Genomic DNA, 15,762 nt, shown 5'->3' on the forward strand with positions numbered 1-15,762 from the left:
TCTCCAATCCTATTATATATATTTTATTTACATATTGATTCGTTGATATGATCGACAAAGAGGTAAATTTTAACTCACCATGATACCCCAAGGGGTTCAGACTGGGAACAAGAGAATTCCCTATTTATCGTCAACTGTCTTTATACGTCAAACGAAAGCGTACATTAAATTGTGTTAGCACAGCTTCACATCGATGTAGAACATTGCGTCTATACTAAACGGATGTAAAGTTTAGCTAAACTATAAGACAAACCTAATTAAAAACAAAAACAGTAAGGCACATGATGACATCTTTTCTTTCCGGTGCCTGATCTCTAGCTGTTTTAAATTGTGTTTATCTTGGCAGACTTTTGCCTAAGGAAATTAATTAATGCAAGCGACGCTATATAAAGATTCATCTTGCATTACCTTTTCATTACACTTTTTTCTAAGTTCGTTGGAAGGTGAGGTTTCCCTCCTCCTACAGGTGTCAATCTTAATAACGAAACAAAAAATCAGGGTAGTAAGATAGAATACTAATCATACTAGTATTTCGTATTTGTGGCACACTGATGTTGTAAGTCACAACCTCATAACATATAATAATTCAAAGACGAAATCAATTAAACATACATTGATATGAATAATTGACATTTCTAACATTGAAGAATAAGAATATATATTCAAGAAAACGCCATAATGATAAACTTTTCAACAGTTCAGCTTCTGACTGCAAAGTAACACATTCACGCGAAAGCATATCATCCATTTCACTTAGTGTTCTGCCCAAGGGTAGGTCTTTCACTGCAAACCCAGCTTTCTCCAATCTTTTTCATTTTATGCCTTCCTCTTTGTCTCCTCATATGATCCATATATCTTAATGTCGTCTATCACTGATATTTCTACCCCGAACTCTCCTCTCGTTCACCATTCCTTCCATTGCATCCTTCAGTAGGCAGTTTCTTCTCAGCCAGTGACCCAACCAATTTCTTTTCCTCGTCCTGATCAGTTTCAGCATCATTCTTTCTTCAGCCACTCTTTCCAACACATCTTCATTTCTTATTCTGTCTGTGCACTTCACAGGTTCCATTCTTCTCCATATCCACATAGAGAGTATCAGTGCTTGGTAATTTGGAAGGCTTCCGCTAGAATACAACGTCTCAGGTCATACATGACACTATTTCATATTTGTAACACTTCCTCTCTGCAATTCATGAATAACTATGTAAGTAACTACTTCTACTGAATCTCGTTGACTGTGCCAACTGTTTCTTGTTGACTCGGCTGAGACAATGTCGCCGCACCGCTCGCTGTTTTGCTAACTTTCCGCTTCAATCTAAAAACATGCCAAATGAGACGAAATAATCACTACGTCTACTTCTATTTGCTATGATTTATTTCTTCTTTGTATTTGTTATATAATCTACATGCGATATCTGTTTCTCATTTTAGCGTTGTCTTTTAGACATTCTCTTGTGCAGTTATTACTAAGTCAGAGTGCCTGATAGTATTTTCAAACAGTGAGAAATTCAAATGTGACGAAATTACAGGTAATTATGGACCAATGGTGGAACGAGAACGCCAAATAAAACAAAATTCTTTTTTATAGTAATTTTATGAATCAGTCGTCCTCATTGGTCTGCACATTAATATTATCGTTTTTTAACTGATATATTAAGGGTTCAAACACGGTTAAGGAGAACGAATTTTAAGAAACTGTCTTAGCATGTCTTCTTTTGTAAAGGAATCAAAACAAGAGATCCATACCTTAGATTTACAGCACTTGTGACAAGCGTGGACCACTGCTTCTCGTACTACCAAATTTTCTTACTTTGTGAACACAAAAATTGCTTTTGAGGTTGCAGATACATCTGAAGGACAGCCTTTTCTAAGGTGACAGAAGACAGAACACAAACCAGCACTATAAATTAGTGATGGCCTGTGACTTTGTCCCTGTGACAGGTTTTTTTGCTTGTTTCGACTGTGACTATAGTTCCAAAATCAAAGCTCCGAGAAATCGCCACCTTCGACCGATAAGTGACTATTAGCGATTACGACTGATGTACGTCTGTTATGTAGGAAAGCTTCAAAGTCCAGACGACTTCAAGTCAGAAGATTAACTTGAAGAATAACTGGGATCTAGTGAATTTTCGTCCCACTTAAAATGTGAACGTCGGCAGCTCTCTGATACTGAAGCTACAATGCACTCGCCATACTTTTCGACGAATCATTCACCTAATCATTCGTAAAATTTTTTGGTCATATTTACGCACCTATACATCGCGACAACACAGCTCAGAGCGTTTTTGTTAAACTCGCCACTCTAAACAGTATTGTTGATATAAGACATGGCACCGGTATATCTATTCGCAGAAGAGCGACGAACGTTAACATCTTTCGGATCGTCATGATAAACATTCACAATCGCCAAGAATCATTCTTACACTAAAATTATGCAAAATGACGAAATCGCTATTATCTGACACAGCGATTGTTTTTAGAGATGTCACAGTTCGAGGCTGTAACGGTAAAACGTTGTCACACTCCACCTCTAGTATACACTTTCAATTTTAGATTAATTTTTTCATAATATATCTTAACAAGTATGGGATTTTCAGAGAATATAACCAGAACCAAACGCGTACGGTACTGTTAATATCAAACTGGAAATATTTAGCATAAGTTTGTCGTTGTGATTTGCAGGTTTCTTCAGCACAGGAGACGATGAAGCGCCTGGAAATTTCGGGTTAAAGGATCAAGTTGCAGCGCTACGATGGGTCCAGCACAATATTGCACAGTTTGGTGGAGATCCCAAGAAAGTCACGCTGATGGGACAAAGCGCTGGAAGCAAGTCCGTGCACTTGCACATGTTTTCGTCTTTAAGTAAAGGTATTCAACGCTTTCTATACACTCAAATAAAAAACAATTCTCATGTACCTTCTATCTCCTCTTTCGAACATTCATTCCTCTTCTCTCTTGTCTTCCTCCGCGAATTGATGGTTGCCATGCTGACCGTTGCAGCCGATGTTCGCGGGTTTTAATCCGGTCGGCGGCGATAGGTTTTAAAAAGTGATGTAATTCTTACCATGACTTTCTCTGGGGGGAGGAAGAAACACTGCGAGAGTCCCGTGTCGTAGATTTACGGCTTGTAAAGAACTGCCCCTTAAGAGCGTCTCAGGAAAATTTCGTTGCCAATTCTCTCCCACGTTAAATTTGGACGCTGAATAACTTCTTCACTTCATACCGTTGTTGTTGTTGTTTAGTCAACTTTCCGAAGACAAATCTGAACCTCACAAGTGATACCAACATGTACCACTTATGAAGCAACTAGGCCAGGAGATAATGGGGTGGGGTGGCAAGTTCCTGTCCCTCTCTATTGCATACATTGCCAATTAGCTACATATTACAATAATCAGACTTCAGAAGCATAGTCTACAAACAATTGTTTTTCCTCCAACACATATCGTCAAGTGAGATGTAATGTCTATTAATAGATATACATAACAGCCAGAACTTCGATCAGAGTATTTCATAGCGTAATTAAATATAATACTAGTACTACTTCTCTTAATCTTCTCTTGTTTTACTCTAATTTGCATTCTTTTTTATTCTTTCATCTTCGTCCTTACCTTCTTCTTCTAAATTTTCTTCTCCTTTCCTTTCTACATCTTCCTTCTTCTTTATATATTCTTTCTCAGTTTTTCACTTCTCTGCTTCTCCCACGTTTCGACTCAGTCTTCATCCGCTTTATATTTTCCTCTTTTTCTAACTGGTCTTCAATCTTATTTTGCTTTGTTTCCACCCTCGGATTTGTTTATTTCATTTCCGCCAGCATTTACCTCTTTCTGCTTTCTTCTTTTTTCTCATGTTATCGTTTTCTACTTTTCTCTGTTTTTAAGTCTTTCTTTTTGTTACTCCTCTATTCTTGAAATTTTTGTTACATTTGCAATCATATCTCATGCTTAACTGGGGGAGGTGTGACTACTTAAGTTCTTGTAACAAAAGGCCATTTCACACGGGGATAGTTTACAGGAGTCAAGTGCTTGGAGCAAGTCGACTTTCCTTCAACTTTCCCCGTGTGATATGGTCGAGACAGTCAAGTTGTGACTTGGCAGTCAAGCAGAATTTGAGTTGACGACCCGTCAACTTTTGTGTCCACTTTCCCGTCACGTGACCAACTTGACTCCACCACTTCCCGCGTGTGAATGCGAACTTGTAGCAACTTGGCAAGTAGAAAGTTTGTATTTTAGGCCTATTGTCGAAGTAAATTAATAATGAGCGCTCCTAAGTGGAATTCTAACGATATCATACAGTTTTTTGAAAGTGTATGAGAAGTATGAATTTGTATTGAATATACGTGACAAAGAATGCCTCAATAAAAACAAGCGGGAATTATTATTCCAGAAACTAGTCAGTGAACTCATGAAACAAGGTTTCGAAAACATAGACGTAGAAGTGGTTCAAAAAAAGTTAAAAACCCTTAAAACAGGACTCATTCTGAGATGCTTCCTGTATTCTGCAGGACCTTCTTCAGCTAATTCTTTCAACAAGGTATTAGATGCACCGTGCAGAATTCTTCTACGAATCCAATTCTTAACCCATGTTCTCTTTTCCTTTTTTTTCAAGAATATTTTGTAATTCATACAATAACAAGGCGCCAATTAGCTGCACACATGCTCGAATATGTGCTGGTGGCATCTTCAGTTTCACCAAACTAAAAATGCCAGTTCACTGTTAATTTTTATTAACTATAACAGAATACAAGAATTCAAACACCACTACGAATACATTTTCAAGCATGCTTTCAAGTTTAATGTCTCCGTGTGATCACAAATATAGCATCCAGTTTAGAGGCTTCGAGCACTTGACTCCTGTAAACTATCCCCGTGTGACTCCGGTTAAAGACAGAAGAGCAGGTTTAGCGTGGCTAAGATTGGGGGCATGGAAGGGTAATAAAATTGTCAAGGAAGAAGGAGAACGCCTTTGTCCACTGTGCAGAGAAAATAACTCCTACAGATATATTTTGGACCATGTACGGAGAAAATATTTACCACCCTCGATGCTAAGTCAGAATAGGAGTCTTGACCTCATGGGGAATAGAGCATGGGAACAAAAGACTGGATTGTTCCTCTTGAAGGCGAGACAGATTAGAACTTCAGCTGTTGAAGTTTGACTGACGAAGGGATACTCAATTATACTCTTTTATGTCTGTTTAGGTTAGGATATATTATATAATGTGTTCTGTTTGTGCCATTTTCATTTTAATCTGCGTGTTCTTTTGGAGAGTGGTTGGATCTAATCATAGGTGAGGGGGATGAAATCTACAAAGTAGGACTTGTTTTACACAGCACGTACGGTCAGAAGACCCGTGGATTGGATTTTAGAGAAAATTCTGATAATATAGCTAGTACATCTGTATGTGTAATATTGCTTAATAAATCCATCTACTATTTAACCTTTTTGTTCCTTCTTTGTCCTCTCATTCTCATTATCTTTTCCTTTCCTTCTTTCTTATCCTTCTTCTTTCTTCATTTAGTTCTCAATTGCAATCTTTCTCATCACTTTTACACTTTTATCTTCCTCTGCACTGTGTTCTCATTTAATCCTTTATTCTATTCTATATACTTGTTCTCTTCTTTCTTCTTTAGTTCTTTTCCTTTCTCTTCTTCATTCTGCTCTTCTTTTCCTTTTTATCTCCTTCTTATTCTACATCTCCTCTTTCTTCATTTAGTTCTCAATTGCAATCTTTCTCATCACTTTTACACTTTTATCTTCCTCTGCACTGTGTTCTCATTTAATCCTTTCTTCTATTCTATATACTTGTTCTCTTCTTTCTTCTTTTGTTCTTTTCCTTTCTCTTCTTCATTCTGCTCTTCTTTTCCTTTTTATCTCCTTATTCTACATCTCCTCTTTTATCTGTTCCATCACTTTCCTACTCTTCATAAATTATTCCTCTTTGTTTCACAGTCTGACTTGAGTCAGAGTTACACATATCTCTCTCTCTTTCTCTCTTCTCTCATTTATATTTAATATCGACAGTTCAGTTCCATGCGATCAAATTGCTACGGAAACAATATTTTGTCAAATCTTGTACTGTTCAGAATGACTTAAGTTACTGCATCCAGATCCGTGATAGAAACTATGTGACACGACTGACCTGTTCCAGGCTTGTTCCAAAGAGCCATCAGCCAGAGCGGCTCTGCATTCTCTCTCAACATCCAGCCTCTCATGGACTACACGTCTCAAGCGCGACAGCAGGCTCAGATTGTGGGATGCTCCACTAATAACTCTGCTCAACTGGTGCGGTGTCTTCGTGGAGTCGACGTACGAGCTCTTGTGTCCGAAGAGGTAAGCCTCGGGAAGAATCCTTTCACTGCGATTGCCATTGGAAAAGATATGAGAGATCAATATCACTATTAATCAGCTTTATATTAATGTAATGTCCAATAATGCCAGAATGTTAATTAATAAATTATGGTTTTTTTAACGACGCTCGCAACTGCAGAGGTTATATTAGCGTCTGCCGATGTGCTGGAATTTTGTCCCGCAGGAGTTATTTTACATGCCAGTAAATCTACTGACATGAGCCTGTCGCATTTAAACACACATAATGCCATCGGCCTGGGCCGGGATCGAACCCACAACCTCGAGCAAAGAAGGCCAGCGTTATACCAACTGCGCTACCGAAGCCGACTTATAAGAATGTAATTGAGTACATATTGCGGAGATATAACTGTTTTTGTTTGTTGATTCTGTATTTTATGTAGGAATTATTCAATTTTACACTAACTTGCAGAAAAATTACTAAGGGAACCTATCACATACTGTTGTTATTATTATTATTATTATTATCATTATTATTATTATTATTATTATTATTATTATTATTATTATTATTACAGATTAGCCTTCCATTTTATATGGTCTTCGAAAATGGGTGAGAAAAGGCTATTTTACGTGCAGTAAGCCTACAATATGGTCATCCAGGATCAGATTATTTATGTGTGTTTGTGCGTGTCTATATATATATATATATATATATATATATATATATATATATATATATATATATATATATATACATATATACGTTTCCGAGATGGTGTTACAAATTTTCAGGGATGATGGCGAAGGGCACATGTATCAATTTGAGATAAGGAACCCTGGTCCAGAAATGACTAAGTCGAAAGTTATAAGAAAAAATAGTTGGATGGAAATGGAATTGTAATTTGGCACCACGTGCCCTACTTCCCTTAACTTTTGGAACATTCGTGGAAAAATGATATGGGCCGGATGTCTCCTACGTGGATACTTGTACCGATACAATGTATGAGATTGTCTACTGTTCCCATTGGCTCATCCATATTAAAAAAACAGGTCTGCTTATTCCGCTCTCGTGTACTCTCCATTTCACTAGGACTGATCGACTGGACACTGCAACTTGTACACATACACTGCTGTCTACAGACGTGCATATCAGGACCGACCATGTCCGTTACACATTACGCTATCTGCATTGCTTTAGTGTAGTTTCCTGTCCCCACCCTCAGACAGAGCACTCAATGGAATACTGTAAGTAGACAACGTAAACAACGTCAGATGAATACAGTATGTGTAAAATGTACAGATAAATACACATAAATAAGGTGTACAGAGGAATAAAATTATTTCATTTCCACACAACTATTTTTGCTTGTATCTTTCGACTCGGTATTTTCCGGGCCAGGGTTCCTTATCTCAAATTGATACATGTGCCCTTCGCCATCATCCCTGAAAGTTTGTAACACCAAATCGGCTACTAACGGTCAAAAGTTTTCGGTCAGCTATGAAAACAGCTATATACTTTATTTCAATGTACAAGCACATCGGAAAAACTAAATAGACCAACAAAATAAATATTTTCTCTCTCTAGCATTATGATAAGAGAGAATATTCGAAACGAAATCCCTGTTTTAACCACAAATCCATAGTTGTGATAAATAATCGAAAACTTTTGATCGGTAGTGTATATTAAGGATTGTACGTTATATTTGCCGGATATGAAAAGTGTTCATTACGTGTTTTCGTCGTCACGAGACCGGATGATGCCAATTGTATGGCGAAAACTTTCGTCTCTCACTATGTATTAAGCATTCCATTTTATGTCATAATTTAATGACTTGAATGGCTTCTGATAATTGATAAATAATTTAACGGTAATGAATAAATTTATTTATTTATATATATATATATATATATATATATATATATATATATATGTTTACATTGTATTAACTATACTTATCGAACTCAACATGTCTTTGAAACTCTTAGGCAGAATGCTTCACGTTTTCTTAGGATTTTCTGAGTTTTAGCTTTGGATCTGTCAAGATTTTGTGGTATTCGTGTTTCGGACCGTATTCTCGTAGCTCAAGAAGGCTTACTATCCTTTCCTACCGCCTATTTGGTAGTAGTATATCCTTGTGACTTTCGGGTTAGAACAACGTCACCGTACCTAATGCGTGGCGTAAAAGGCGACCTAAAATGGGCACCCTTTTCTTGTTTCTGAGAAAAGGAATGGAGTTAGGTTTAGTATATTTTTGGAGCTGCCTATTATTTTTCGGCGAGAGTCATCGATTTATTTAGCCAGCATTTTGGACTTATCTAAATTTTATCGCCGGAAAGAGGCATCTAAATTTACATTCCCTTGTTTGGCTATTTATTGGGTAGGGACGTTTTTTATAATCAACATGGCTATTAATGTTTGTTATTTCCTTTTTGGTTTCCCATCCGTCACGAATTTATTTATTGGTTCTATCTTATTACCTATTCTTACATTTATTTCTATGTTACTGTCATGTATTGTTTTATTTTTTTATTTTTTATATACGCTACCGGTCAAAAGTTTTCGATCACCTATCACAACTATGGATTTTTGGTTAAAATAGGGATTTCGTTTCGAATATTCTCTCTTATCATAATGCTAGAGAGAGGAAATATTTATTTTGTTGGTCTATTTAGTTTTTCCGATGAGTTTGTACATTGAAATAAAGTATATTGTTGTTTTCATAGCTGATCGAAAACTTTTAACCAGTAGTGTATGTATATATGTGTGTGTATATATATATATATATATATATATATATATATATATATATATATATGTGTGTGTGTGTGTGTGTGTGTGTGTGTGTGTGTGTGTATAATATACATACTGGAAGTAATATAACTGTTCAGGTTTTTTAACCGTTTATTCCTTGGATAAAGCATAACAAATTCTATTACCATATTAGTTCCAAATGAATAACCTGTCACAGATTCGTATATGCAAGGCATAAAAGAAGCCTAACCTAACCTAACCTGTTAAAGTTTCGCATATCAAGGTATGATAAAAGTCTAAACTAACCTAACCTAACCTGTCACAGTTTCGTATACACAAGGCATAACAAAGCCTAAACTGACCTAATCTAACCTATCACAGTTTCATCTAATTGCAATGCATAATAAATGCCTAATCTAATCTAACCTAACCTGTCATAACACTACATTTCCTTATCTCTACACAAAGTGAACATTCCAGAGCCTTCTCGCGATACCATAGTTGTGCTTCTTCTTCAGTTTAAATAACGCTCAGCAAAGTAGATTAAAGTAACCTACGGGAGCCATTTCGATAACGCATATAACTATCAATAATCCCATCCCACCAACAATCCTGCGGGAATCATATTGCAAGTGATTATATTAGGCCTAATGTATTTTAAAATTGCCTCTGAAAAATTGGAAACTAGCGTGAAAGTCGCAGTGTGACGTAAGTTATTTTGGTATGACATGTAACACGGTTGAAGGTGCGTATCTGCAGTAGGAAGGGAACTACCTCAGAGCTCGTTTAACGCGGCGTTTCTTTAAAATTAGTTCCATTTTGGGAGGGAGGGATATTTGTAGTGTCATTTGCTCATCAATTTGTTTTGTAAGCATTCCCAATATTATCTTTCATTGGGATTATAAACATACCGTAAATAGTCACCTGTGTGAAGGGCCTATTACGTATAATTTTTTTCACTTTAATGTGTCAATCTGTAAGTCATCATCAGGCAGCATCTGCCTAAAATCATTCTTTGAAGAGTCAAGAGATATGTCATCTTTTCACATTGCGTTGAAGTGCTTATTTAATATTATTTTATGTTTGTGAGTTGTCTATGTTGTCATTTCCACAGCAATTTTATTGTAATTTTGCAAATATTCGTAGTGTATTATTTTTCACTGGGGGTTATAAATGCATAAAGTTAAGCTATAAATAATAACTCTTTTATATTTCGCAAGATATATCTTATTATAGAAACAAGGAATGTCATCTTACTGATATTACATATGTGCATAAAAATTAGGTACCATCACTCCGCAAGCAATGATAATAATTAATTATGTAATAAAAATAACAATACAGTAGAGAAAGAAATCCATACTTGAAAAGTATGTTTTTTTTATTTTCCATAAGGTAATTATGTTTAGTTTTTACGTCTTCATGTTACGGTAGGCCTACCTATTATTTGCAATGTATTAGGTACCGGTGCTGTTATAATTGATAGCATTACCTTTATTAATAATTGAAGAATGATTTATAATTGGAATATAATTAGGTTATGTTTGGGCGTTATATTTTGCCAAATTATTATGTCCTGTGCTCAAAATGTACTCGTATTCTAATTTTATATTCTCTCAAACTTAACAACATATTTATTTCACTAAAGAATTCGATTATAATTTACGTACTTATGTAATCAAGGTGCATATATTTATATTATAGTGATCTAAAAGTAATGTACGTTAATATAATTTTCGATTCTCTAAAACCTAACGATAAATTTTTGATCGTAAAAGTATACATTTATAATGTGTATTATGCAGGCCGATGTATGGACAGACTGTAACAGCAGGTTTTTTTTTTTTTATAACTTGGCGCGTGCGTTTTTTCTTTTCTTTAATGCTCTGTAGCATCAATTAAACTCTGAATGTGTTTATTTCGTCCTAATTCTACGCTAAACGTCGAAATTGGCCATAATCTGTCAATTTCTTTATCATCACAGCCTTAAATTACGTGCTTTACGTACTAATATTATGTTTCTGCTGTGTTTCAACATGGCGGTGAGCACAGCGTTCAATTGTCCCAGTTCCCGATTTTCTGCGCAGTCGGGGCTGTAGGGGCTTGGGTTTAATTGCAAGTTGGTCCTGTCTCCACATCTTTTTTTTGTTTGTTTTTTTTTTTTTTTGTTTTAATCTTCTTGTCCTGTACCTCGTGTGTTATTTTTGTAAGTTTAGTTCCTTTTCCCCAATATTATCACAATGATAATTGACTAAGGTGGTATTTATATACTTTCTTCTGTCTTATAACAGCCTGATAATTTAATTTTTAATTTCAAATGAGTGCTTACAGTAGCCAACTTGCTTCATTACTTTCACTCTTTCGGCTCTTTAACTAAAGATCATTTCAGCATCAATGTTATGTATTTCTGCATAGTCAACATTTGCTGACTCTTACAACTGATAAGAGTCAGCGGGATATTAAGCCGTGTGTCCCACGTAGGAGTTACCGCCAAGCCTAAAGCAGAGCCTTTAGACTAAATTTCTCCTCTCCCGCATGCTAGTAATACCTCAGTTGCATATTAGGTGACGTTTGAGGCGATTTTTTTTTGTCGTGATGTTGATTTGTACATAAGTTTCAGCCTTATATATAAATAAGGCTTTTACTTTAAAGTAATATAAGAAGATATTAAAATGATTTTTGGTTCCAACTTAGTTATTCTTTTCTTGAAGGCATTTAATTAATCAAATTTCGCTTGAGGTAGCCAGAGCTCGAATGAGAGGGTTAGGATGATACAGCAACTTTCGAGAAAAGTTATTTGAAATTCTTTTGATGAAATCAAAAAACGATTCAATCTCTAACATCTCTTGGAGCTGTGCATTTGATGTGGTATAGTCAGCACCAGTGACTTTTAAGCAGACTGATCGTTGGATTGCATGTAGTCTTCTGATGATTCTTGGATGGGCGGAATTCCAAACTTCACAACCATATGTCATCACTGGTCTTATGACCGATGTATAAAGCCTTACTTTGAGGGGAAAGTTAAGATAGGAGATCTAATCAGTGGGTATAAGTGAATAAATCTGGCCAGAGCTTTGTTTCTTGCATATTCTACATGTTCACTGTAGCGCAGACGTTTGTCGAGAATCACTCCTAGATATTTAACTTCATTCTTGTAGTCAATGTTTTCTGAGAAGAGACGAAGGCAATCTGGTTTTTTAGGTTTCCTGTGGGTGAATATGATAGCTTGTGTTTTTTCAATATTTACTTTTACTCTCCAATTTGTAAGCCACGTTTCTAGAGCATTGAGTTGTGTTTGTAACTTGATGTGGGCATTGTTGATATTGAAGTCACTTGTGTACTACAAAGTATCGTCTGCATATAATCCTAATTTACAATTAGTAGAGCGTGGCATGTCGTGAACATAGACAGAATAGAGATGTGGTGCAATTATAGAACCTTGTGGAACTCCTGAGTGAATATTTTGAACTGCTCAAAGTTCATTTTCCATTTTTGAGGCGATGAATTTACCATTTGTCCCTCTGCCCCCTGTTGGTAAATAAGTGTAACTAAATTCCTAGTAGGTATTGAAACCTCCACTAGTGGCACGCCTATGAGCCGACTCCGGAACTAGCTATGGGTTCAATAAATGAATTACAATTATAATCTTAATTCTATTGACAACTACGATATTATATAATCCATTATACTTAGATATATTATGTCTGCTTCTCTTGCAAATTTTCTACGTTACGTCATGTGTTTTTAGTTAAAAACTGAAAACAATTTTTTCATTATTTTTATATTGCTTAAAGTAATGCTTCTTTCATCAAACCTCAACCAATTGCAACAATTATTACCAAAATTTCACTGAATATATAAGGTTGACTATTTACTTCCGTGAAAGTCTAAAGCCTACTTTATTCATGTACAGCAGGAATTAATAATATTACGCGAAAATAATTCAGCATTACAAGATGTCAAAGGAGCTACGATGACTGCATACATTCATAATGATTAGTGAAAAATATATAGAACTACTTATTAATCCCCTTTTAAATAGAAATATTAAAAAGTAAATATTAAAATTTGTCTTGTAAATTTGACAACATCGATATTGAAACGCTACTAGCATTACTATCACTTCTCATCATATATAACAGATTAACCAGCCTCTGCATTTTCAATACAACTTTTATCATTTTCATTATGCTGCCATCTAGCGACTGCATAAGAAGTCACGTTATAAGCCTAATGGAATTGCATGGAGTAATAGCTTGTAGTAGAACTTCCATCTAGAGTTCATTACCGACAAATTCATTTTCGGCAGTTGAGATCCTGGTGTTTGTTCTCTTTTATATGTTGCCATTTCATAGCAAGGGAATATCCAATCTCATGTACACGTGATCAGAGCTACCACATAACAGTGTGAATATGAGTGGAAGTATTGTTATTTCAATATATTTTCAATATAACACAGTAGTGGTATTTGTTTTTTCCAGTTAAATCTCTGGCAACCCGTACTAGAAAAGAGGAGTTCATCGAACCCAGAACCCTTTCTGACAGCATCTCCTCTGGAACTGGTACAGTCTGGCGACTTCTACAAAGTCCCCTGGCTGATGGGAAGCACATCTCAAGAGGGAGCCTTCATGGGAGCCCGTACGTTCATTAGATAAGAGCAATGATCAGCAAAAAAATATTTCTATAATAGTCACAGATGGTGATCGATAATCAATATTGTACAGTGACGTCCAAAGGTACGATTTTATGATCGTGTAAACGAACTTTCCAGCCACGGGATAAGTCACAACCAAAGATATAAAAAATTGACAATCTTTGAAAGAGTTTTACTAGTTCTCAATAGGTGGCACCATTATTGGAAGCCGTTAAAAATGTCAGGGAAAATGATTATGTAGATGTAGATTAAGCATAAATTATTCTTCTAATAGACAATATCAGCTCTTTCCACCCAAATTCAGTGTTGTTTTATAATCAGTAGAATGGGATGAAAAAATGAATTTTATAACACCTGTATATTTATCTACGATTGACAACAGTGAGTATTACCTTCGCCATCTATTCATAGAAGTAATAACTAAAGAATCCACATTTACACCAACAATTATTGATCACTATCGATTAGTAGAGTCAGATATATTTGAATATCAGTGTGCCATAACTGGGTGTTTGTGCCAGCTATAGGGGTCCCGATGCTTGTTTACTCTATGGAACATATGCCATAGAAATCCCATAAATTTGATCCTTCAGAAAAATGAAGCGTCTAAGTAGTTTCCCATTACTTTTTGTTTCTGATATGAATGAAGTTATCTTACATCAGAACTATTCTCATATGAAAGAACATGAGTTATTATTTCAATATTATCTCCTCTTAATTTTATATAAATTATTTATAAACTATAATGAAATATAATATAGTAATTACGTAACACGCAAAATGTATGAGAGAAGACGTAACCTTCAGCTATATTCTGTACTAAAAATCATCATGAACCACACAGGAATAGACCATTGTGGTCTGCTCCTAACAATCTGAAGTGACAATAAAATTTTGGAATTCTGTGTTTTTCCACACGTCATGAATGAAGATTTTAATCTCGTTAACTACCTATGTAAGCGAAGCTTACTTACAGCGTTACAAACGGTATTTCTCTATTGACTGGGTCTGATAAAGTCTGATGATGGTCTCTGAAGCGCAGCTGTGCTGTTTCATTTTTGTTTTTCTAAATTTCTTTGTATGTTTAGTCAGAACGCCGAAGACTGATTGGAACCTCATAAATGGCACCAATAAGACATCATTCATGAATCTAAGTCAGGCGATAATGGGGTAGGGTTTCCATTTCTTTCCCCTTCCATTGCACTCATCGCTGATTAGTAAGATAGTTTACTAATCATACTTACTAATCTAAAATTTAAATTTAATTCTCATATTGAAACTTCGCTAATGATGCTACTGGTACAACTCGTAAACATAATGTTGTACTAATTGTTAATAGTTTGTCGTATTTCTCAATGTTTAACTCAATATATTTGTGGTCAAAAGCAATGCACTACACGGTTATGTATGTTAACTTCAACAATTCAGTGGTGTATTGAACTGAGGTTTTAGAAATTCCTACCTGCTGAGCTAACCGGCGAAGAGATTTTCGAGGGTTTATCTTATATAAAAATTTAAAATTATATTTTATTTAACGACGCTCGCAACTGCAGAGGTTATATCAGCGTCGCCGGATGTGCCGGAATTTTGTCCCGCAGGAGTTCTTTTACATGCCAGTAAATCTACTGACATGAGCCTGTCGCATTTAAGAGAATAATATGAAGATTTTTCACCAATTGTACTATCTATAGCACTGTGAGATGTTGCTTTCCCTGTTCTTGTGCTGGCGAACTTTGTACTCATTCAGTAGGCTAAATATAACATCAGAGTAGTCTGAAGAACTTTACTGACTTTCATATACCGTATACAATAAATGTTCCCTTGTACGCTAGTATGTGGTACCAGCACGGTGGTGGTCCATCGCACTTCGGGTCCGCGTATATCTCATAGATATCTTCAGGAAGAGAGTGAGGGTCCGGGTGAATTGCCACAAAACCTGAACAGGTAAAGATATTTATAAGATCGAGATACGTTAATTGCCACAGAATGACCTGTGGTAAATTTTAGAGTTGGTGTCTGCGAGATATGTTAATTGCAAGGAGAAACCCAG

At 35.8% G+C, this 15,762-nt stretch overlaps 1 protein-coding gene across 2 annotated transcripts in view; it reads left to right on the forward strand.

The window, feature by feature from the left end:
• Positions 1 to 15,762, forward strand: part of LOC138710312 (juvenile hormone esterase-like) — an 83,351-nt gene that overhangs the window by 57,516 nt on the left and 10,073 nt on the right. For both annotated transcript variants that reach the window (XM_069841118.1, XM_069841119.1), the window contains exons 5-7: positions 2,683 to 2,868; positions 6,146 to 6,327; positions 13,540 to 13,696. In XM_069841118.1, the coding sequence (XP_069697219.1) occupies positions 2,683 to 2,868; positions 6,146 to 6,327; positions 13,540 to 13,696 (525 nt within the window). The remainder of the gene's footprint in view (positions 1 to 2,682; positions 2,869 to 6,145; positions 6,328 to 13,539; positions 13,697 to 15,762) is intronic.

Source organism: Periplaneta americana, chromosome 12 (genome assembly GCF_040183065.1).
Source record: "Periplaneta americana isolate PAMFEO1 chromosome 12, P.americana_PAMFEO1_priV1, whole genome shotgun sequence".
Classification (NCBI taxonomy): domain Eukaryota; kingdom Metazoa; phylum Arthropoda; class Insecta; order Blattodea; family Blattidae; genus Periplaneta; species Periplaneta americana.